The sequence below is a fragment of the Sturnus vulgaris genome, chromosome 11 (genome assembly GCF_052056855.1).
Source record: "Sturnus vulgaris isolate bStuVul1 chromosome 11, bStuVul1.hap1, whole genome shotgun sequence".
In the NCBI taxonomy this organism is placed as follows: Eukaryota; Metazoa; Chordata; class Aves; order Passeriformes; family Sturnidae; genus Sturnus; species Sturnus vulgaris.
The window spans coordinates 14,475,381-14,500,244 of record NC_142253.1 but is presented as its reverse complement, the minus strand read 5'-3'; the positions used below and the strand labels follow the sequence as shown (position 1 = coordinate 14,500,244).

Here is a 24,864-nt window from a genome sequence, read left to right as displayed (position 1 = left end):
TACCCCTACAGGTAAATAGCCTTTCACTCCCTGCCACTCCTACCTGCTTCTTGCTATTCCTCAAGGATTGAGGGAGGCCATGAAGCCCTTGAGAGGGCAAGGGCTCATCTCCCTTTCCCAGGGGCACCTGAGGTTTCATAGCCCAGGTGCCAACTGGATCTTAATTCACACATTCAGCTTACAACCAGGTGTAACTCTCTTGCAGCTCCTCTGCTTCAGATCTCAGGGGAGTCAAAGCCAAAGGAGCTAGCTCCTCTGAGATTTTGACCTTTCCCACATGAGAATCCCATAAGGAAAAGCATCACAGTCCTATCATTTACTCTGCAGCTCCTTTGCTGTGTAGTCCATGAACCTCTGTGAGTCTGAAAACCCTGAGCGCTTAGGCTGGCTGTGTGGGTGTTGGGTCACAGCCCCCTGCAGCTGCCCCTGCTGTCCCCTGCCCAGCCCGGCAAATGCCACGTGCCCTGAGGTGACACAAGTCACTGCTGACCAAGTGTGGGTTTCCCAAGCATGGCCTCAAACCACAGGTCTTTTGTAAGGCAGCAGCAGAGACTTTTAGTTCAAACCTTAAAGAGAAGCTGGGAGAGGAAAGGAAGGCATGAGATGGAAACAGACTTGAGATAGGATGTGAGGGGACAGGTAAAAACAGAATAGGAGGGGATGGAAGATAGAGAATGGGCTGGAGGATAGATTGGACACAGAATGGGATGGGACAAGAGATAGGATGAGATGGGATGGGAAGAGTGCCCAGCCCTTGGGCTGCTCCTGGCTCCTCTCCCATGACCATGGGCCTTTGGCACAGGGAAGCTGTCACCTGGAATGGCTGCACTGGTAGGTGGGAAAAGGGACAGGTAGGAAAAGGGGCACAGCTCTCACTCCCCCTCAATATTTGGGCAAGTTAGGAACTACCGAGCACAGAAGGGGAGGAAGATCTGAAGGAGAATGGTGACTCAGCTTGTCAAATGACTCTGGTGGCGTCAGCCAGGCTTATTAGCATTTATATACAGAGGGAGCTTTCCTGCACTGAGGCTGCTTCCTGCATAGCAGCATCTTCCCTCCTTCTCCATGTCAAAAGGAAACTAATTCAGGATTGGATTTTTTTTTTTTTTTTGCATTAAACCTTTTTAAAAAAACGTTTTACAGCTGGCTTTGCAAATCTTCCATCTCATTCTAGGCATGGAATGTAAAGCTGAGCCATGGCAATGCCCTGACCTGAGTGAGGAGTGGGAAGATTTGGAGCCTAGGATGAAGGCAGACCCCATTCTGCAGGCATTCCCAATTCTTTTTTTAGCTCTGCATCCTCCTGCCTTCCCTCCCCTGGAGGGGAGAATTCACTCCAGGCAAGAGAACCGCCCCAGGAGCATCTTCACGACTTTGCAAGATCACCAGCCATTAAAACAAGGAAAGCTGGGCTGAGCAGGGATGCTGCCTCCTGCAGCCAGCTCGAGCTCTGGACATTGCTGGAGTGGCTCAGTGTAAAAATCTCTGCCAGGGACTGAAGTGTGAATGTCCTTCAAGGTGGTGAGGGCTGGACGCAGCCAGGGCAGGCAGATTGTGAGAGTTGCTGGCTCCTGGCTCACAATGTCCTTTGTAGCTCCAGAGCCCACAGCTGCTAAATGCCCAAACATGCAGAACCCAGGGGATCGCCAAAGAGCATCAGACTGTTTTAAAAATACTTTATTCTTTAGAAAATACAGCGTTCAGTACAGTGTGCTCTGCTCCCCCCAGCTTCAACCCCCTGACTCCACCGAGGCCGAGGCAACATGAGGACGTTCACTGCCACAGCTGGAAAGCAGAGGACAGGTTTCACTGACCCCTTTTCCAGCCTCTCAGGGAGGCAGGTGGCTCTTGAGCCCTCGCTGGTACCCAGCAGCAAGGTGCTCTCCCTCCAAGCCCCCAGTGCAGCCCAAATCACAGTGCCAAGCTCGGACCATGGAGCTGATGATGGCCCTTGGTGGCTGGGGACATCTCCGGAGGCACACAGGGGCTGTCACACTCCCCACACAAGGATTTGGGGTAGCCCATGTGATTATTGAGACATGAGGCTGCCCCAGCCCAGAGACCCAGCTGAGATGCTGGGGGTAAGGTAATGGTGGGGGCTGGGGAATGGAGAGTGGGGGATCAGAGCTCAGGAACCCCTCAGCTCCCATCCTGAACAGGAATGGGGCTGAGTCAGGGCTGGAACAGCTCCTTCTGAGGGGGAAAACCTTACTGGTTTACTGGGGCAGTTCAAAAAGGAGATGCAAACATCACCCAAAGGCAGTGACCTTTCTCCAGGTCCAGGCTGAGCTCAGGACTCAGTGGGGAACTTCCAGCTCCCTGCCTGGCTCTCTGCAGGGAGAAACTCCCATCCCACAGGAGGCAAAGCCCACCCCACAGGGGGTCCTGCCCACACCCCGAGGGGGTGCAGGATCGCTCCAGGCCTGGGGCAGAGGGGCCGTGCACACCAAGAGTGGGACAGGGGAACAAAGGCTGGAGGCTGAGGGGGCAGGGGAAGAAGCATTTTCTCTTTTCAAACAGGAATCCCCAGCACTACCCCCTTCCCTTTGCATAGAGCAGCTTTCAGGTGAGTGTGTCCTTCAGTCACGCAGGGAACACCAAGAGCAGTGGCTGTGACCCTGAGGGGACAGGAGCAAGGCTGGGGACACGGCTCTGCTGCTCCCGTCCTCCCCCCGGAGCCCCGGGGCCTGCACAAGGAAAAGAAAGAGCAATAACCCTGAACCCTCCCAATCGCTCTGCCCCCAGGTGCAACAAGCCATCCAGATGTTTAAAAAAGGAATGAAACAGGAGAAAAAAAAGGTAAAAAAACAACAACAACAACAACAAAAAAAGGCTGAGATGGAGGGAAAGATCCCCAGGTCAGCGAAGGAAGGCGGGAGGCGCCGCAGGGATGGTGTCCGTCCATTCACCCCGGCCCCGCAGCATCTAACTGTCCTCGCCGTTCTCGCCCGGCCCCTTGATCAGCCGCTTCTGTCCCCGCTTGCCCACGGGCCCCTTGGGCTTGGCGAAGGCCTGTTTGAAGGCGTGCTGCTTGGGGTGCACCTCCTCGTACAGGAACTCCGCCGTCAGCTCCGCGCCGTCGTCGATCTCGATCTGCGCCCAGCAAAGGCAAACGGGGGCTCAGCGGCTCCCTTGGGATTGACACCTGCCACAGCCCTGCCCTGGAGGGATGGCCCTCGAATGGGCTGAGATGAGCTTATCACAACCCTCCCGGAAGGATGCTCCTTAGGCTGGCACTTCTTTTCTTATCATGGTGAGCTATCCCCAAAGACTTCAGTGATCCCACCACACCCTAGTATCCATGTTAATCCTTTGTAACCCATCGGTCTTTCCCCCTTGGTACCACCCTTACTTTCCCCTACAAAAACCCCAGTTCTTCCCCGTTCTCCAAGGAGCTGTCATCCTTGGCTCCCTTCCCAGAGCTGCTGGATAATAAAGGAATCTCTGTGGAGTCACCATACGACACTTCTGTCTCCGTTCCTGAGTTGGCCTGGGTTAGCCTCAAAATCACTGAGCTGATGTCACTGAGAGCTGATCACTTGTGGCCACAGGCCAGAGCTCGCTGAGGTTTTTCTGGAGCCTAGGAGACCTGCCAGAGACCCCCTCAGAAGGCAGTCCCTTGCAGGACCCTCTCTCTGGGAAGGTTGGCAGCTTCCAGGGTCAATCTCCACGGACCCTCCTAGCAGCCAACAGACACCCACCTTTGGGCACCCAATTCCTCCCCAAGCCTATCAGAAGGGCTGGATTGAGGCTGCAGCACAGTCCCTTGGCAGTGTCCAGCTCCATCAGCTCTGGGGGGGGGCTCACACTCACCTTCTTGGCTATCTCCAGGCAAAATTCCTGCTCCACAGTGTCCAGCAACCGGCTCTTGCAGCTGGAGTAGAGCATGCGCTCCTTAATGCTGCACTTGTAGCCAGGCATGGAGTAGATAAAGACTGCAAAAAGAGAGCAGGGCTTGTGACATTGCCCAGGCTCATGGACCTCCCACCCTGCTCACAGCTTTTCCAGCCCAGAGTCCCAGATAACATAAAGCAACAGAGGGTGAGCCATCCCATCCATCACCCGTCCCAAATCTCCCCTGGTACTCCTGTACCACCACCAAATCCTCTGTGGCAGCACCCAGGGATCTGCACTGCACATGGCACCAAAGGGTTTGCCAGCACCCACCACAGGAGAGAACTGACTTAAGGCCTCCTGATGCACCATTCCTATCCCCATCCCTGCTTGCTTCCCATGCAGCCAGTGGTCCAGGGAAAACAGGGATTGGCACAGGCTGAGGCTCTCACCAACAGACTCCAGGTAATCTCCCTCGTGTGAGTGCTTGTACAGGAAGAAATGGTAGCGAGCAGAGTCCTGGGGGATCCTCTTGGGCAGGTCAGAGATCTCCGTGGGGCTCATGTGCACCAGGTCAATGGTCTCCCGCTCCAGATCCAGCTTCTGATGGACAGAGGGGACAGGGAGCAGATAGCAGTGAGAGAAAGAAGCAGGATGTGGGGTGTGGAGCACAGAGAAGCCATAAGAGGGACCTACCAGCTGGATGTAGTTGATTTTCTTCTGCTTGAGAGCCTGGATGGCTTGCTGGGCATCCAGCTGCAGGGGGAAGGCCAGGCCCTGCAGTGTCTGGTGCTTGCTCTCCACACTTATCTCCGTCTTCACCTGGGGATGGAGACACCTCGAGTGTCAGGGCACAGTGGCAAAGGGTGGGGAAGGGAGGAACAGGAAAACCAGCTGCTTCTGCAGCTAAAGGCTTCTCATCCAAGGAGCTGTCTGACACCTGTCCCACAGGGATCATGGCATTAAAGCACCGAGAGTCAGCCAGGCTCAGGATGGTGCTGCTTGTCACCATCCCACCTCTCCAGGACATCACCCAGCCCCAGCCATGCACCCCACACCTCCTGATTCACTCAAAACCCAGGTCAAAACCAACGTTTCCCAGTGAATCCCTGGCAGGGATGCTGTAACAAGCACTGGCACTTGTCCTCTCTGATCATCTCTGACTGCAACCTGTGGGTGACAGGGGAAGCCCTGAAATCACAGCACTCAGCTGGGCACCCCACCCTCCTCAGTGGGTTTAACTGCAGCACACAGACACTCCCTCCAACACCTGAGATGGGGATTGGAGATCCAGAGCTCAGAAACATCCCAGCCGCTGTTTTCCCCACAACTCCTACAAGGCAGAGGCTTCCAGCCATATCCCGAGCAAACCCCCTAGTCCAGGAGACCAAACCCCACTTCAAAGAGGGGAGAGAAAGAGATTGCAGAGACATCAAATGGCTGCAGGTGCCTCCATCCAGCCGCAGCAGGGGCCCCGGTGGGGCCTGGGAGAAGGGCAGGACGCGGCGGGCACACCATACCTCCTCGGGGTCGGGGTACTCTACCAGCGATGGGCAGCAGCAACAGCCCCCCACCATCTGCCACAGAATACAGGATACAGGGAGATGGTGTCACCCCCATGGCAGAGGAGCCTTTCCCACCTCAAGACCCCCTCCCAGGGAAACACTCCAGCAACACTATCCCAGGTGCTCTGCAGTGAGGGTGGGTCCCTTTCCTTTGGGATTGGTTTTGGGGAGTTTGGATAGAGTCCAACCTTTATGGTTTTTTTTCTTTCTTCATTTCCCTCCCCCTGATAGAGAAAAGGAAGAGAAGTCAAGGCATGCCAAGAGGAACACAAGAGTTTGAGCTGACATCTCAAAACCACTGGGCAGCACCAAAGTGGGTCTCATTACAGGCTGCCCTTTGTTACAGCAGCCCCACACAATTCCCACACCCTGGGGAGATGATGGAGCCAGATGCCTGGAGCAGAGCATGCAGGAAAACACTGCCAGGAGAAGGAAAAACCGGGCATCAAGCAGGCAGAGCAGCCTACCATCTCAGTGCTCGAGTCTTGGGAGCAGGAATCCTGCGAGCGTGGGGAGAGGAGACACACTGTCAATGGCACCCGGCGCAGGGAGGGGGGGGCTCTGTGACAGGAGGAGTGCAGGGGGACACACGGATGGGCCAGGAGGAGGAAGCTGCACCACCTCTCTGCTGGAGGACAGAGAAGGCTGATCCCAGCCATGTGGGCAGGGAGAGCAGCAAAAAACAACACAGGAGATGCCAGTGCTGGGAGGGAGAGCCTGGGCAGTCCCGAGTCTGGGCATGCAGGGTCTCCACCAACATCCCTGGGCAGACCCCACCCCTGCCCCATCTCCTCCTGGCTCCCCAGTCACGGTGGCCTCAACCCAGGATCTGGAGGAGTTACAGCACTTGCAGCAATAGCTTTTGGTCTATCCTCCACCAAGGAGCATATATGGAAGGTATGTGAGGAAAAAAAATGCCCAAGCCTCTCTCCATGCCAGGCAACCTGGAGGATGAGCAGGGGTGATGTGCAACTCTTGGGAAACGGAAATAATTGCTCAGGTGGGCACGAAGTCCAGCTGACCTCCAGCTCTGCTGTCCTACCTTAGAGTGCCATGGCACCAGCAAGGGCCTGAGGGCAAGTGCCCAGGGATTCAGGACACACACAAGTTCACCTGGTCCCACCCTGAGGAGAGGTGCAGCACAAGGACATTAGCACTGCCAACACCTCCAGAACCCCAGCTTTCTCTCCTATTAATGCAAGAAGACCAGGAGAGTTACAGTGGGACCATAGAGACCTTAGCTCTGACACAAAGAACACTGAAGTTCAAAAACACCAAGAAATGGAAATTTGTCCCAGCAACATCAACTCCCCCATATATCTCTGTATTTTTACTCCTTCTCTTTTCAAAAATATTAAAAACTGGCTGCCTGAAACACTCCCCGAGGCACAGCCTGGGAGCAGTGCATGGGACAGCTGAGCATGTGCCGCATCCCAGCCTTCCAACCTTGCCAGCAGCAGGCTCGCCTGGGAGGTTATTTTATCTTCTTTTCTTTAGGTTACATTTTCTCCTCCTCTTTCATCCCTGCTGGCATGCTGCTGACCCTGCCTAAGGAGCATTTCTTATGGCAAAGTCCTCATGAGCCTCACCTTTGTTTCTTCTCAGTTCTCCTGCCTCCTCTCCCAGCTCCAAGGCTGCCTTCCTCTCTCCCACCAATGGGATGTGCCCAGCTCCCCCTCCACCCATGCTTCTGAACCTGCAACACTTCTACAAAGACTCCCCAGCCGTGGGTGTTGAGCTCAATGCCAAATTCAAAGCTGTGTCTTAGCCCACGGTCTGCTGACAACTATCAGCTCAGTAAAGCTGGCATTTTCCAGCTATAAAAAAAAATATATATAAAGCAGGTGGCAAATTTCCATGAACTCCCACCCAGCTATCATAAAGGAGGTTAACTCACAACATCATCTCTGTCCATCCAATCCTCAAACCACAGCCTGAATCCTTTCTCAAAGGCTGGGCAGCTCCGTGGGAGATATGCAAACCTGAGTCCTTCCTCGTTCAGTGCCAAAGGCTGCTGTGATGGCCACGAAGATGCTGCCCTGCAGCCCTCACCTGTCCTTCTCTTCCCATCCCCTCTCTGCACTCATCTGGTGGCTGGGGAGGACTCCAGGCAGCTTCTGCCTGACCACAAAAACAGCCCCGTGCAGGGTGGAGGCTGCAAATCTGGCCAGTGTCTTGGAAGGCGGCGAGGCAACAGCATGGGAGGGGAGGGGAGTGGGGCTCAGCAGCAGCTCCAAGCAAGGGGCACAGCAAAGCACTTGTGGGTTGGTGGCTTTTAAAGAAACCCTTGTGTCCCTTCTGAAATCTACTAGATTGTTGAACAGGAGGGATGCACAGGCTCCTGGACCCTGCAGGGGCCTGGGCAGATACACAGAAGTGCTGAGGTCAGGGCTTGCCCCAGGGCCCATTCCCAGGTCAGTGCTGGCCCTCCCCACTCATTCCCATGCACTGGATCTGCTCCCCCAAACCCAACTGCCATGTGCAAGCACACTCCAGGCCCCTAGAGCCTGTGCACAAGGGACCCTGCAAGCTGCAGGGAATGAACAAGGCTGGAAGCATCACTCTAACACCAACACAGAGACCCCTTAGCAAATCCAGCACCTGGCTGCTTACCACCTTTAAACACACAGGCAAAAATATATTCATCTTCATCTCTTTCTTAATGTCAGTGACTCCTCCCTGTGGCCCAGGCTGACCCAGGGGACCATGTACCCTTAAAATAACCCCCAACAAACCACACAGCAGCAGCACCTCCACCCAGGAGCTGCATCTCACAAAGGCAAGGGTGGGAGGGAAGGAGAATGAGGCAGATTAATGAGCATCACAAGCACCACTTACCTGGGCCATATGACCCTGGAAAACACACCCCAACAGCCTCCCAAAACTACTTAATCCTGCAGCACAGGCCAGACAAGGTGATGGCAGATCACAGAATCAGCTGAGTCAAAAGGGATCCTCAAGGATCATCAAGTCCAGATGTCCCAAGGTGCCAAACAAGCCACTCAGTCACCATCAGCACCTCTCTCTTCTCCAAACACGGGCATCTCCTTGGATCCTCCAGAACAAATTCTGCCCAGGCCCTCCAGGCTGGGAGCTGGGATAACTCCCCTAAGACCCACCTGGTGGAGACCACCCCTTGGTGGCATCTCCCAAACGTCCCTCAACTTTGCCACCTGCAGACCTGCTTTGGCAGGTGGAAATCTCCCCCAGAGCCGCTTCAACAGGTAGAAAATTCCAGCCTCATCTGTGCTATTAATTAACACCATGAAGCTGATTGGCTTCACATCACCCACACATGTCCTGATCGGTCCATGAGCACCACAGCCTCAGCACAGGCAGAACAGAGGGATGCTCCCCTAGAGAGAAAAGCTTTCCATGCATCTAAGGGAAATTCCCCCATCTCCCCAGAAAACACTGGTTTCAGGTGGTCTCCCCACACAGTGAGCACACCCTGTTTTCTGCCTCAGTGTGTCACAGCACCACAGAAGCTGTGAAAGGCCAGCAGGGAACAATGGCGACACAGCCTTGTGTGCCCCCAGCCCTACCCTGTGCCACTGCCACATCCTTTCCAGCACATAAGCCCTCAAATACAGGCTAAGATCCGTATTTCTTGGGACAGCATCCCTCATATTTATAGACATAAAGGAAGTGTATGGGAGACGATGCTGCTGCTGTACAAAGATAAGCCTGAATTGTTCCTGCCTTCCCTATTTTCAAACTCAGCTCTGGCTTTTGCTCCAATACCCACAGGTCAGAGACCTGCTTTCAGCCCCAAACCATATTCTGACTGTCAGCAAAGCACGGTCCTCTGCTGGACACCGATCTCTAATGAACACCCACCTCCCCTGCACACCCACCCCTGCTGCAAACTCACCCTGCTGCACACCCACCCCTGCTGCAAACTCACCTCCCCTGCACACCCACCCTCCTGCACACCCACCCTGCTGCACACCCACCCTGCTGCACACCCACCCTCCTGCACACCCACCCTCCTGCACACCCATTCCTGCTGCACACCCACCTCGTTGATGCGGATCTGCTGGAGCTCCTGCTCGGCTGCAGTCAGTGGGGCTGGGGCAGAGCAGGAGGACACGTGCTTCTGGTAGCCACTCAGGGACACATCCTCCTGCAGACAGAGACACAGGACAAGTGTCACATATGGTCATGGCTGCAGGGCTGGATGCTCCCCCAGCCTTCAGGTCAGTCTGAGCAACTCAGGGAGTCTCAGGCTCCCTCCTGTCCTTAAGGCTCTTGGATTCCTCCATGCAAATCCCACACTCGATTTGTCTGTTCTGCCCACCCTGCCCCTCCCCAGTCAGCCATGGCTGTGGCAGTGGCCTCCTCTGGTTGTTTCATGAAGCTTGTAAGCATGGAAGTGAGAGGGAAAGCCCATAGCCAGGAGCAGCAGAGAGACCTTGGAGAAGAGCAGGAATGCTCCCTGGTTTCAGCAGTACCAGGAGGCCCTGGCTGTGCAGCTCCCTCTGCCCACGGAAGAGAAGGAAAATCCTCCATGCAAGGCAGTAGATAACCCCGGCATGGAGGCAGCTCTCACTGCTGGAGTGACACTGCCACCACCTGGCACTTCTCCCATTCAGCATAAAGCTCCACACCTTGCAGCCTTCCTCCCCCCTCTTCCACTCTCCCTATCACAGACCAACACCCTCCTGCTCCCTCACCAGACACCAGCATCCCACATCCCACTCCCCACACACTGAGCTCTGGGCACGCTCTGAAGCTCAGGGTCAACTCAAAAGGTTGCCCAGGACCCACCACCATACCTTCACTGTGCCAAACATCTCATCCTTTATGTGCCCCCCTCCAAACTCCTTCTTCACCGTGGCTCTGGTGGCAGCGTACAGCATCTTCAGCCGGACCTGCCAGGACAGGAGTGGCACTGCTGTCATACAGGGGCACTGGGGACCAGAGAGGTGCCAAGTGCTCACAGCCATCACCTCACCACAGGCTCCACACACCTCAGCCTCTTCTGGGAGCACCCACCAAGTTTCTAGCTTGGTCTGATTTTTAATGGCAGCATCCCTGGGTAGAGATCAGCTGGGAAAACCACCAGCACTATTTCCAGGGCTGCAGCCTTGCCAAGTGCTGCCCACAATCCAACAATTTATTCCATATTTTGCTTTCCAGTCCCTGAGCTCCAGAGCACCATTTCCCACCAGCACCTGGGTTACAGGAGGTACAAATACCACAGAGCCACTTAAAAGTGACTTTTGCCTTTGGCACTTCTATTGCATCATTCTGCAAAATGCAGGGAAGAGCTTTGGCAAGTGCTCCTGGGCACACCGTGCTCCTGCAGTAAAAGCCTCTGTGGTTTGTTGAAAGATATACATATTTAAAATATGTATTATTATATATATAACTGTATATGTACCTGTACACATGCACAAATATGCACATACATATAAAACTACATATATATCACTTGTATATATATTTTTATATATGTGACCAGTGCATGTATTAATGTGGCAGTAAATCTATCTAGTTTATAGATTAGAATATATAATAAATATATCCATATGAATATATATATACACACATAAATATGTATATAGAAAACAAGCACACATGTTAACTCATCAGTAAATCTCAGACCTGTTACAGAGATGTGCTCAACAGGATGGGATTTTCCAAGCTGTACCTCACTGACATCCTCTAAACCTGCTTCCCATCCAACCAGCCCTTTTGTGCCCACTCTCCAACAGCTGATTTTGGAGCAAGGCCTGGAGAAGGGCTGCCAGCCACTCTGCATCAGCCTCAAGCAGAGCAGGGCCACGCTGGAGGCAAATCAGTTACTGGCAGCTCTTCCCAGCAATGGCCAGAGCCACGGTGGGCTGTCTCCACCCTGACCTCATGGTCCATACCACTCCCCCCTCTACATCCCAGCTCCTCCACCTCCTCAAGTTGCACCGAAATAGAGACACAATCCCATTTGTGTCTTAAAAAATTCCCCACTCCCACAGCACTCTCCATTTCTCAACGCAGGCACTGTGACCAAGGGTGTGAACGCTGCTCCTCAGCCCCAGGGCAAAGTCCCCTCGGCCAGCACGTCCCTGTCCCCAGGCTGGGTGAGCTCACCGGGGAGCTGTCAGGGGACCACGAGATGAAGAGCCACTCGTAGCCCTGGGCGTTCTGGCTGTCCAGGCGGTACAGGACGTAGCAGGGCTGCTGCTCATCCAGCAAGGGCAGCACAAAGGGGTCATAGTCAGCATCCCAGCGCCGGGACAGCTCCTTGTGGGCCCCCAGCACGAGCTGCTCTGCAAGGAGAACACAGGAAAGGTGGTGTTAGATGAAAGCAAGGTTCATCTTGCAGGACCAGGTGGTGGCTCACTAGGGATACACTGCAGCTCCATCACCAACAATGATGCTGTACTGCAGAAGAACAAATTATGACCTCAAGTCATGTGCAGGAGTGTACATTCCCTGGGATGATCCCCCAGGAGAGACCGTGGGGCCGTGGCTGCTGTGCAGGGCTGGTTTTCTGCCAGCTTCCTGTCAAACATCTCTTCCCCTCCTGTGCTTCTCACCAGCCAAGTCTCTCTGGTGACCACCTGTGACTTCCTTCCATTCTGCTCCCTCCAGCTCTGCAGTCCCTAACCATCCCTCCATGCTCACAGGGGACCACAATCCCACATCCCACCTGGACAAGTCCTATGGTCACTAGAACACCTCAGCAGGGACACAGAGAACCACTAACATTTTGAGTGCTGAGAAAAGCAATGGTCTCAGCAAAATCCAGGATAATGAGCCAAAGCTGCTCTCCTTGGATTCCCTGTAACCTCACAGAGGTCAAAATCAGAGCTGATAGCCAAAGCCCATGTGTGTGGGCAGCAGGGATGTCCCACAGCCCGCAGCCTAGAGGGGGACCATGCTGCCAGGAGAGCCCCAGCCTCTGGAAGCAACCTGTGTATTTCACACACACCTCAAGGTATTATTTTCAGCTGCTACACAAGTGGCAGTGGGACTGGGAGCCCTGTGAGCTGGGCACTGCTCAGCTGGGATGTAAACACTGGTGCAGGCGTCCTACAGGTATGAATCCACACCCTGGCAAGGGTCAAGTCCAGCTTTGAGATGGCTGGGTGCTGGGGATACCAGCGTAAGTTGCTGGAAAACAGCCTGTATTTTTACTTCATTTGTAGATGCAGAAAGGTCTGGGGAGAGATTATGAGACTCAAAACAAGATGTAGGAAATTCTGGAGGTGCTAAAGCAAAACGTTTTGGGGTCTTGGACAATCAGCACTTGAGGGCATGCTTGGCCAGGCACATGTCCTGCCAGGACCTCTGCCTACAGCCCCGCTGCCCAGGGAGCCCCTTGGCTGGGGCACAACCCTCTCCCTCCCAACCCATTCAGCTCAGCAGCTCCAAATCCCATGGCTGGAAAGCTTTTAAGGAAAATAGCTGAGGAATGAAGGGTTTGGGAGGAATTACTCACCTCTTCTTCCCACCCAGGCAGGACATCTCCTGTGACAGCAGCATAGCCCTCCCCTGCCCAGCACTGCCCTGGCATCTGCCACCACTACTGAATCCAGTTATTTGTGCATGGGTGGCACAAGTTGCTGGTTCAGTGACAAGGACAGCAGAGAACAAGGTGCTTGAATTACTTTACTTTTGGCAAAACTACCTGTTTCAAGAAAGGGAAGCACAAAAACCTCAGTGTACTCCTAAAATAAACACAAAGCTCTGTGAATGGATTTGTGCATCACAAAGACCTGAGACCCTGAAGAAACTGCAGGAATTTAGCAAGGCCGAACCCACTGGCAGCTCGAGGGTATCTCTGTCTGCAAAACAAACCAACATCTCACACACAAAGCAATCAGTGCTGAGTCACTCCAGGCTATTCCCGGGCTGTGACTCAGCCGGACCCCAGCCGTGCTTCTGGGAGCTGACAGCTTTCAACTGTCCCCTGAGCTCTTTGCAGTTCTCCTCAACCCATTCAGGGACAAATTTTCTTCCTTGGGAAGTGTCAGAAAGGGGAAGGATGCAGACATCCTTCCAGAGCAGACATCCTTCAGCGAAGTTATACAGCACTGGCTATACCAGGCTCTGTTTGTACCAGGAATTGCTGCTGGAAAAGCAGAACTGGGAGTGTTTCTGGCTCTCGAAGTGCCCTCAGCATTCCCCGCCTTGCTCTGAAATGTCTCTGCTAGGGAGTCCTGCCCGCAGCTCTGGTGGGTGCTAATCTGCAAAACTCAGTGCACACCATCACCTATGAGTAAAGAAATGCATCTAACAGGGCCACAAAGCCAATCTTGTCCTAAATCCTGCTGACAGTGAGGAGCAGAGCATCATCTAGAAACATGCTGGAGCACAAGCTGCTCTCATGCCAAGAAACTGCTGCTGAGTCTTGGTGCACATCCTGCTCCCCTACTCCCTCCTCCATCCAATCTCAGCTTTTCCCAGTAGCTCTCCAAAGGCACAATGACCTCTCAAATTGCTCCCAAAGGGTCATTCAGCCACAACGGTGGTCTTGGAGATGCTCAGACACAGAGCATCTGCCATGAGGCTCCTTGCACCATCATCTTCTCCTTCTATTCACTGCTGCCTGCTCCAAAATGCCCCAAGACAAATTCTCCATAGGGCAAAAGGTGCTGCAAGCCATCCAGCAGCGAGGGAGGCTCCTCTTCCACATCCCCTGTTCAGGCAGGGCAGCTGACACATCCTCTCCAGGCAGTTCTGGACACCTCCCTTCCAGGGTGAGCATCCATCTGTCTGTCTGTGACATTTGCCACTTGTTAATGCCCAAAGGTCCTTCTCTGCTGGGCACCAGCAGGCTGATGTCCCCTGTGTGACAGAAGAGTGGTGGCCCTGCTGCTGACAATGATAAATAAATCCCATTCAGCCAGAGCAGAGATGGTAGGAAATGTTTTCTATTGGGGATAAAAAGTCTCCCTCGCTGGCATCAGCAGCCACAACACAAAACCAGTGGCACAAGCCCTAAGCATCCCAAGTCCAGGCTTAGGGACAGGCATGACTTATCCTAACACAAACCTGATTCACAGTTTTTAAAAGCAAAAGAAGCAGAGAGTGTAAAATTGTTGTCAGACTCCAAAAAAACAATGTGGATGTTTCACCCACCAACAATGGGGACCTTGCCAAGGACAAAGCCAACACTGCTGAGCCTTGCTGCAGTTTCACTGATGTGCCCCATGCATTTCCAGTCACGCTGCTCTTCTGAACAGGACGCTGTGGCCTCTCCAGAGGTCAGGTGGGCTCCTTATGACCACAGGCTCCTTACAACCACATCCACCCCGGTTTGCCCACCCAGGGAAGGTGGTGACAGCAGCTTGGCAGGGCAGCAATGTCCCCACTTGAGAAACATGTCATTCATATGCAATTGTATGAGGCCGAGGTGATGGAAAACTTACACCAGGGCAGCTCCCCACCCCTGGGACATTCAATCAGAGCTTAGCTCTGCTCACTTGCTTGACAGATGCAGAGGCCACCCAAGGGACCCATTCCATGGCACAAACATGGGCAAGGTTGGTGCCAGCCTGTATCCTGGGCTAGGAGCAGCCCCATGGGATGGGATGGGTCTCAGAGTGTGACATTCCTCACAGGAATGCTTGTGCTGGGCCTTGAGCCACAGAGCACCCCTCTGCCCTGAGCATCTCCTTGCCAGCTGTGGGATGACACATCCGAGGAAAAAGATGCCTGAGCATCACCCCCAACAGTGGTCTCAGGGTCCCTGCAGCAGCCAGTCACAGGGATCCCATAATCAAATATGACACAGCAACAGTAAAAGCCCCCACAGAGCACTGATCCCAGGTTGGTATTGCTCTGCTGACAAAGTCACTGCTCCCCACTGGAGCTGCCCTGGGGCTCCAGGAACTGCTCACCAGCACACCCAAAGTTTGGGCTTGTATTTCAGGTCTGGGTTGCCACATGCCCAGAAACCCCGGCAGCATTTTCCTTGAGGTTTACAAAAACACAAGCTGGTGCCACAGTGGTGAAGAAGAAAGGAGGAGAGGAAACAGAGAATAGACAGAGTGTAAATCAAAGCACTTAAAAGTGGGACTTACCGTCCTCAATGATGACCTTGATGAGCCGAACTGAACCATTTCGGGCTTTGGCAAAAAAGTCCCTTAATTCTGTAGTGGCTGAAAGAACCAAAAACATCGTGATCAGATTTAGCAATCAAAGCAGGTGCTGAGTTGCTCAGTGACTGACCAGAAAGGGGATCAACTTGGCAGGATAGAAATTTAAAACTTAAAAAAAAAATAGATCTCTGGTGCCAAAAAATTTTATAATAAAAAATAACAATAATACAAAACCCAAAAAGCTGGGAGACAAGTGCTGCGTCTCCCTGAGGTGTCAGAGTTAAATAGCAGCTGGGAGCACATGTGATCCAGAGAACCTGATACTTGGCCTGGGTGAACATAATCACCCAAATTTAGACGATGGCTTGGCCAGTGCAGGCAGAGAGAGCTCAAGTGACAAGTTGATTCGCTTTACAGAGCGGCAGGGCTGGCACAGTCGGGGTGGCTGGAGGATGTCCTGACAGGCTGTGATGTCCCGGGCTTGTGACACACGGCAGGATGCTGCTCCCGAGTGGCTGGCAACCAGCACAGCTCCAAACTGGAGATGCTGGTTTGAAGCTGAGCCCGTGGGGAAGGGAAAGGCAACAGCCCTAGGGTTTTGCTGTGGAGATGACAGGACTTGGATTGCAGAAGGCTTTGGGGAAGTGTTGCAGGGAGCATTCCTCCTCATCCTGCTCCCTGAGCACCAGGGAATGGCAACCAATCTTCAGCATCCTGGAGGCATTGGATATTGAAGGAGCAGCCCACTGGAGGGTTCATCTGCCCACCCTGGAATCATCAGTGGCACAGAGCTCCCCGTGCCACCCAGGACATGCTCCGTGTGAAGGCAAAGCCCAGGAGATGTGGCTCTGAGAGGCCAACCCCCAACAAGGATCATCTCCTGGCCTGGCTCCCCCTAAAGCCACCCAAGCCCTTTTCTGGATACAGCAAAGGGGGCCCTGTGAGTTCAAAGCTGCTGTGCTTGTTAGAAATACTCAAGAAACTGGTGTTGCAAAGATTAGAGACCTGGGCAGACGCCCCTTAGCCCATGCCAGGAATCTCCATCAGCAGCCCCACCATTCCCAGTGCTTTGCTGTGCCAAAAGAGCCGGGAGCAGGAAGGACCCTGGAGCCCAAGAGCACCCACACCAAGGCACTTGGCAGAGGGAGCCACCCCTACAGGGGCCATATCCAGTCCCTGGGTACCACCCTGGGCACAGTCCCAGCAGCAGCCCCGATGTCCCACACAAGGGACATGGGCAGCCACCGACTGTCACTCAGGGGTGCCCTCAGTCCCTGGAGGCAGACCTTGGGCTGGGGCACTGCCTACAGCTCCCCCAGCCCCGAGGAAGAAGGAATCCCTGGGCAGCTCCCAGGAAACTCCTGCCTGTCCCCCACAAGTGACACCTCTGCGATGCACCTGCTCCACCAGCTCAGAGCCTGCCCTGAGCAGAGGTCTGGGGGGTTTCTCTTTCCACAGAGAGAAGAGGCACACACGAGGAAGAGCTCTCAGGCTGGCTCCCTGCAGGCAGCAGCTCCCATACAAACCCAGAGATGCCATCCTGACAGGACCCTGCAGGAATGGGCACACAGACACCCCAGCAAAGGCACATCACTCCTTAATGGCATTTTAGGGGACAAACAGAAGGTTTGCTGGTGTAATCCCACCACAAGCATGCTCCCTCCAACAGCATCACGGCATGTAGCTCTCCCAGCTCCCAGAGCAGACATTCCCAGTCTCCCAGTGCCAGCTCAGCCTGCTCCTGCTGCACCCAACCAAGGATACTCTGGTATTTTTAGCCCCTTTCCCTATTGAGAGTAGCTGTTTCCTTCTGGCAGCATCTGTGGTTATTGCACACACACAAGGCGGAAGAGGAAGAGAAAAAGACCCAGGAAACCTCATGCAGGAGACAAAAGCTCTTAATAAGCATTAAGTTTCACCAATTCTTTATTATACTGCAAAACCATTAGAGAATAACATTGCTCTTTGATGTTTCTATAGCATCAACCTCAGGGAAGAAATAGGAAAGCTCTGGCAGCACTAACCAGCTTGCAAATCCTTCCAGTCTGACCCCATCCTTTCCAGAACCCAAAGGCAGGCGGCGGGGTCTGGGAAAAACCAGAAGTCTGGGCAAATACAACCCTGTAGCCCACTTGGAAATGCTAGGAGTGCCCTGAAGATCAGCAGCAGAGATGATTTGCAGTTGAGTGGCTGACAAATGACAGCCAAGCACTGGGGTCTGTGTAAGTACCAAGGGGTTGAAGGGGATGAGGAAAAGCCTGGATGCTGCCAGAGAAGCCAAGCATGCCACAGGAAATACCACAAGGTCTTCCAAGGAGGGATACTATTCCCAGAGGAGACAGCAGCAAAGCCTTCAAAAAAAAAACTTCAGAGGAGGCTTGCAAGATTTAGTTCTGCTGAATTTTTTTAAGCAATTTTCATTTACATAAAAACACCAGAGTTGTCTTCAATGTCTCCTTCTGCCTCTCACAACGCAGAGCCAAGAGCCAGTGAGGAAGGAGAGGAATAAACCAGGGAAGGTTTGAGCAGAAGATCAGCAACTGCTTCATTACAGCATGATTACAGCTTAATTGGCACAGCAGACTTGACAAGATGGCTTGTGTGCCTGAAATATTAATAGAGGAGTCCAGAGCTGGCTCTAGAGGAAGAGCTGGAGGAGACCTCACCCTGGAGATGGTGCTTCAAGCCATCCCCTGCCAGGAATCTCTAGGACACAACTCAAAAGCTGAAAAACCCATGTGTGAGGAAACCATAAAAGACAAGGGAGAGGAAGGGCAGAGGACTGAAAGGGACCCGCACATCCAACTCACCCTCCAGACATGGGTTCCTGGAAAATCCTGGAACAAATAATCCAGAAACAAATCCAAGCTGGGCTACAGCCAGTGTGGATCTACTGAGGCCAAGATGCATGAGAACCCTCATGCTTCCTCCAGCAGAGCCAGAGCCCTGGGCTTCAGGAGTCTCAGCTCAGCCTCTAAGTGTCTCCAAGTGTCAGCTGCCAGCTTGGGGACATGGTGGTGGTGAACCTCCATGGCATGGACACAAAACCACATGGATAACTCACTCAGGGAGGTATCAGAGGTGGGATCGAGCAAGGTGTCCTGGGCACCTGTGGTGGGGCAGGTTTATCCACATGTCCATGAACACTTCTGGCAGCTGCAATAATGCTTCCTGCAGCTGTAAGGTAGGAAGCTAGAGGAGATGCAAGTGTGCACTGGAGAAAAATTCACCGTGTTCTCAGGAGACTGGAGAAATGGGCTGGGAAAAAAAGACATAGGATGAAACTTAATAGGAAGCAAAGTACCATAACTGGGGAAATGAACCAGACAGCACAGCGTCCAGCAGCCCCAGAGAAGAGAGGCGGGTCACAAGCCGAGTCCAGATTAGTCACTTCATGCTGCCACAGGCAAAGTCATTTGTGAGGGCAGGAACAAGAGCATGACCATGTTATCTGGTGCTGACAAGGCTGCAGGCACAGCAGGAACAGCACACCCAGGCTCAGCATCGTGCAAGGAGCAAGACACAGCACAGACAGCACCTGTGCCAGAGGGCACAGCGTGCAGGAGCCACCAAAGGAACCACAGCTGGTCAGCCCAGGGAAGAGAAGAAAAATCATGAACAGCTTGGAGTGGTTTTCCAGCCAGAAACATCAAGAGCCACCTTGGCACTTGGGAAATCTCATGCTGAGGTGACCAAACCCTGGGAAGGACACCATGACTCTATCCCTGCCCTGAAAAATGTTTCCTTTGAGGCAGCATGAGCTCAGTGGCATCTGAGGAATTTTCTGACCTTTCTACAAGGCAGCCCTGCTGTTGACCCTCCTGGCAGACCTGGTGCACCCCAGTCCAAAATCCTTCTTCTCAGCCACTGAGTCCTGCAGCACCTCCCTCTCCCACTTGTTTGTAGGATGCAGATGAGCTGTCCCCTGTTCATGAGCAACCTGCATTTAGAAGCCTAATAACAGCATGCCCAGGTCCCCTTGTCCCACACAGCCTCCCAACCCATTTGGGATGGAGGGCTGAGCAGAGCTGGTGACACGGGAGCACCCAGGCTGGGCAGCTCACGGTGTGGCAGGGAGGTGATGGCTGGCCAGCAGTGGCCTTCAGGTCACTGACCCTGCAGGCAAAGAGCCAGAGGAGAACTGGAGCTGGTGGGGAGAGGGCAGGACAATGCCTCCCCTCTGGCAGCACTGCCCAAAAGGTGCAGAGCAAAGCCTGGATTCCCCCAGCTCAGGGAGCAGCAGGGCAGCCAGATCCTTGCACCTACTGACAGACACGCTGCTTGCAGGCAGAGGATGCCCTGTGCTGGGATATGCACGTTTGGATCATCCCCAGGAGATTCCAGTGCCAGTGAAGCTTGAAGCATCTCTCCTGTTTAAATGCTGAATGATGGTGCTTGCGGGTACTGCCCTGCCAGACACTGCTCCCAAACGGAGCCTTTTTCTGCTGCTTACAGCCCCAATTAGCTCCTCTGAGCAGAGCCGGGCTGCAAGGAGCCTGGAGGGGGAGAGAGGCAGTGATGACAGCCATAGCCAAGGACAGACCACTCTCTCCCTGGGGATGCCAGGGTGCAGCAATCCCCGGGGAAGCAGAGATGGAGGCAACAGCCAGAGCGTGTCCCTCCAGCGTCCCTCCTGGAGCCTCTCGCCCACTTGTTGGGGCAGCAACAGGTTATTGCTGGTTTGACCGCTCCCCATGGCCCCCAGGCAGTGCCCAGCTCCCAGATCAATAATACATGCTCCCTGAAACAGATGCCTCTCTCAATACATCAAGTCACCTTGCCCTCCCGACGGGAAACCCGAGCCTCCGGCCATCAATCTTTCATTCCCTGGACATCATCTCCAACTCGATGTGACTGAAAGTGGCTGCTTCCCTTTCACTGTCAGGGCCACAGCGTGCCTGGGATGCAACAGGGAAACTCAGCCAAAAATCCAGCCACAAACTCAGGCAAAACTTGTCCAAGTTCCAGGGATGCTTGGCCAGACACAAGTCAAGATAATGATGAATAACGTGGTTATTATACCTGCATTACTCACGCTTTCCCTGCCCAGGCAGCTCTGCCTAGCTCCTGGTCTGGGCATCCAGGAAAAAATACAACTGCAACAGGCACAAAATTGCTTTTGCTGCTGCTAAAACTCCTTCGTTTCAGTCTATCCTCCCAGTGTAACTCTTTTATGCAGTGCCTGCTCAACTCGCTTGCTGCAGAGAGCTTTTTCTGCTGATGGACACGGTTGGCCAGTTTAAGCAGTAAGAGGATTTTATTTCTCACCATGGAAAAAATAAATACGTCCTTGCAGGGAATCTTTTCTGAGGAAAAAAGCTACATATGTCAGAAGAAAATAGAAAGAAAGGAGTGGGGTGGGGGGGAAAGGGTGCAAGAGAGGAGACAAGCAAAGCTTTTCTCCCAATTTTCTGTGGGGCTAGACTGTATTCCTGCAGGATTTCACAGGGACAGCTCCTGTCCTCAGTGCAAATCCTGCCCAGAGACCCAGGTGTCAGCCACCTGCCTGACACCAGACTTTGTTTCTCAACACCTGATTTTCCACGTGTGCCCAAGTCCTGTCTTGTCTGCACTTTGCCACCTTGGAGTTATTTGTCCCTTCTCTTGCTCCAGGGTAGGCAGCACTCAGCTTGCAGGCTGCTGGGGAAGAGTGGTGGTGCAGCACACATGGTCCTTCCTTGCTTGCAGAAGCTGCTGGTTGCTGCTCCTTTTCCCTGCCCAGTAAAGCCACCAGCAGAGCACTGGTTTGTGCATTGGAGGGGGCAGGCACCCAGGGACAGACCCTGGCCATGATCTCACTGTATTTCGTCTCCCACTGCACATTTTCCAAAGAACTTCCTCTATCCCACCATTTAGGTGCTTGACTTCAAGGCAGGGCATTTATCTGCAATGGTGCTGCAGCTCTGGCCATCCTGACATGCCCTCCACATGGATATGGGCCATACTCCCATGGGCATCAACCTCCAAGGTGGCCTCAGAAAAGAGACTGGGTCTGGCACCTCAAAAATGTCCTTGCAGCAGCCCAGGGCCTTCTGTTCCCCATGAATAAAAGGGGCCATGAACCAGCCATCCCTTCTCCTCCTCTGCTGATGGCACTTTGTGACATGTCTCTGGTTAGGGGGTGCCTCCAGCATTCCAAAGCTGCTCCCCAGATTTGTGCATCCAGGTGCCTCAGAAGCTAGTGCTGCTTCCCAGCACAGCCAGAGGAGAGGGGCTAAGGATGTGGTGGATGGGCAGAGAAGGTCCTTCTTTCTTCTCACCAGAGAGCCAGGAAGCCACCTGCTTTCCATGAAGACTTTTTCAGACCCAGCAACTCCTGGTCCCCCCTCACTGCTCTTTTTTTTACCCATCTGACAGCATTCCTGCCCATGTGCACCATGGTTATGCTTCTCCTGAAGCAAACATCCACTCCTACCAGATACTTTCCCAAAGCAAGATCCACACCTGGGGCAATGTGGCAGGCAGCTCAGCTGTGGATGGCAGCAAAGGTCCTCCCCTAACCCCAGATCTTGCTGTCTCCCCCAGAAAGAGCAGCTACTAAACTCTATTTTTGGGTTGAAGAAACAAAATGCATTTGATTTCTCTACTTTCTAGATGAAAAAAAATACCCTCTAAGAGACTTTTTCACTCTACCCAGTGGTCTTGAAAGAGATCCCAGAAGCAGCTGAAAGCAGATGACCTCCCATCAGCATCAAAGCCCCGGTTCAGCATCGCCTTCCAAAGGTTCTAAGCTCAGGCAGCAAATACTGTTCCAATCTAATGCCACTCAGAGAAAAACAGGGACTGCAAAAACACTCAATGAATCCTCCCAGCTGTAGCTAAAAAGCAGGTTTCCAGCCCCAGGAAGCCCACAGCACCCTTTGAGAGCTTCCAACCGCCTCCCCAGCCTGGCAGTCTCCATGGCAGCCTGGTTTTCTTGCCAGCACCTTCAAGAGAGCTGCCTGGGATACCTAAAAAAATAATAATTAGCCTCTTGCCCCTGCACGAATGGCTCAGGCTTAATTGCACTCTCTGACACCCCAGCTCTCACTGACATCACTTCCCCTCCACCTGTCTCTCCCCAAAAGCCAGGATGACGTGGGAGGATCGCAGCAGGGACTGCTCTGGGGGTTCCCCACCACCACGTCACCCTGCCTCACACAGATCTAGCACAGTGTCAAGCAAAATCCCTCCTCAGCTTGTCTGCAACCTCCCCTAAGCCAGCCGTGGAATCTCATCATAATTCCTCTGGGAGCAGATGTCTTCCTGAAAATATGGGAGAAATGGGAATGAAAAAACAGAAAATGCTGGGTGCACACAAAGATAACAAAGCTCCAGAAAGCAGGAACAGGTGAATAATCCCTCCTCCTCAGCAAACAACAGACCTCAGTGCCTCAGCAGAGGGGATGAAAGTAGCAGTGGGATTGCTGTTCCTCATTCGATATGGAATCTGCTCTTTGCTGAGCAAACAGAATAATTCAACTACTGTGACTGGGTGGGGCAGACTGAAATATCCCAAACCCACCTCGGCAGGGGGGTCCCCTTAAAGCCTGGAGCACCCCAGTTGTGCATCACAGTTGCTGGAGGGGCAGATTTGCATTCAGAGAGGAAACAGCAGCTTCCCGGAAGAGAGATGGCACAACAGGGCATGGAGAGAGAACCCAGAGATGTCCAAGATGCTGCGACAGCAACATCACCCAACACAAGCTATTTTCCATAACCACTGGGAGGCTTTTACACCACTCCTAGCCCAGGAATCTGCTGCCAGGACAGAGTCATCAGCTCCATCCCCACCCTGCAGCGCTGCAGCTCCTTGGGGGGAAGTGGAGTCCCTTCCCCTTTCCCGCTGACAGGGCACGTCACATCCTACAGGCAACCCCACGGTGACTCCCAGCACGGGGCACAGTCTGCCAAGCAGTGGGCAACCAAGGTCAGCAAAGGTTAGTGCTCTCGGAGAGAACCAAGCTGGCACATCTCCCTCCCTGGCAGCTGCAGGGTGCCAGGAAGGACAGCACCAGCAGCACAGGAGCAGCCGGGCATGGCCAGCAAGCAACAGGCAGCAGCCTCCGGGGCACACAGTGCAACAGGCCCCGCATACCCAAACCCCATGGCCAGCTCTGCACAGAGAGGCCAGCACACCCAGAGCTCAGGTGGGTGCAGGGGTCCGTCCCTCCTGCTGATTTTAACTTTTTAAATTATTGTTGTATTTTTACAAAACAAGGAAGATTTAATTAGAGCCTGAACTTCAAGATCTGAGCTTAAGCCAGAAGCAATGAACCTGAACTCAAATGCCATCAGCAACCACCAGCTCTCCTGAGCAAAAGCAGGAGAAACATCTAAGCATCATCGCTGCCACTTCTCAGCTACAGCCCCTCCAGAAGCAACTGGAGGGGAAGGATGTTCTCGACCATGCTGAAGGAACAAGGATGCTCATGCCATGAAGGACCAGCAGGCACAAATTCCTACCCCGGCAGGAAGGTGCTAACCAGGGGGAGCTGTGAGGCCAATGTCCCAGCTCCCTCCCGGGATATGCTGCGGGCTGGATTCACACCCGACCGCACAGAGCAGGGCTCCAGGGGCAGCTGCTCTCACATCCCTGCTCGCATATTGATTCGGTTACATAAATTATGCAGCACCTCTACTCCTGATTAATATTGCTAATTGAGCTGGCAAGGCGGGGGAAAGGAGGGAAATACCGTGAGGACACACAGTCAGTCATGCACCAAGCACACTCAGAAATGCAGAAGCCGCCGTGTCGGGGGGCTGGCTGGGTCCTGTGGGGAGAAATCGGGAAGCAGGAATTCACTCGGGCTCTCCGCAGCTCCCCTGGGCTGGGGAGCAGCCGGGGCCGAGCAGCCCCGCGGGCAAGGAGCGGTTTCCGGAGCTGCGGCCAGGCAGATGTGACACATCTGTCCGAGCTCGTCGCGGCGGGTGCTGAGCATCACCCAGACAAAGGATGCGGGAGAGCCCCGCACCGGCGGCTCCCCGGGGCCAGACCCCCTCCCGCACCTCCTGCCGGCACCCAAACGCTCTGAGCTTGACTCAGTGTCCCCCTCCCCCGCTGATGGCAGGAAACCTGCCAGCTCTTTCGGGAAGCTTCACCTTATCGCCCCCATCGCCGTCGCTGTCGCGACACCGCCCGCAGTCCGCGGCGGCGGGGCCGGGGATGCGCGGGGCGCGGCCCCGGGGGTGCGGATGGCGGGGGACGCAGAGGGGCAGCCCCGGCCGGGGCGGGGGCCGGGCAGCAGGGGCAGCCCCCGGGACGGGCCGGGGGAACGCGAGCGCTCGGCGGGCGCCGCTCACCGTGGATGCCGGTCTGGTGAGTCATGGCTCCGCTGGGCTCCGCTGGGCTCCGCTCCGCTCCGCCGCGTCCCGGGCAGGAAACGGCTGGGCAGGCAGCACCGCCCGTTCCGGAGCGCGGGGCCGCTCCGCTC

At 54.1% G+C, this 24,864-nt stretch overlaps 1 protein-coding gene across 2 annotated transcripts; it reads right to left on the bottom strand.

Annotated features, from left to right (window-relative positions):
* Positions 1–1,661: 1,661 nt before the first annotated feature.
* TWF2 (twinfilin actin binding protein 2) lies at positions 1,662–24,860 on the bottom strand. Of its 2 annotated transcripts, none has more exons than XM_088171564.1 (9): positions 24,734–24,860; positions 15,434–15,511; positions 11,493–11,666; positions 10,178–10,273; positions 9,421–9,525; positions 4,531–4,656; positions 4,287–4,437; positions 3,814–3,935; positions 1,662–3,093 (listed from the first exon to the last, which is right to left on the bottom strand). In XM_088171564.1, exons 2-9 carry the CDS (start codon positions 15,470–15,472, stop codon positions 2,926–2,928), a joined length of 981 nt encoding a protein of 326 aa, XP_088027690.1. In that variant the 5' UTR covers positions 15,473–15,511; positions 24,734–24,860; the 3' UTR covers positions 1,662–2,925. The 2 variants fall into 2 exon arrangements, with proteins under 2 accessions (XP_088027690.1, XP_014725125.2); XM_014869639.2 differs by having other exon boundaries at positions 11,493–11,671; positions 24,734–24,859.
* Between the last annotated feature and the right edge of the window lie 4 nt (positions 24,861–24,864).

What these genes read in the sequence shown, in the direction of transcription:
- TWF2 (XM_014869639.2), bottom strand. Translation starts at nt 24,758, where the DNA reads ATGACTCACCAGACCGGCATCCACG. An exon ending in AGATGTTTGGCACAGTGAAG is followed by an intron (nt 9,526 to 10,177) that starts GTATGGTGGTGG and finishes CTCTGTCTGCAG; the next exon opens with GAGGATGTGTCCCTGAGTGG. An exon ending in AGATTACCTGGAGTCTGTTG is followed by an intron (nt 3,936 to 4,286) that starts GTGAGAGCCTCA and finishes CTCTTTTTGCAG; the next exon opens with TCTTTATCTACTCCATGCCT.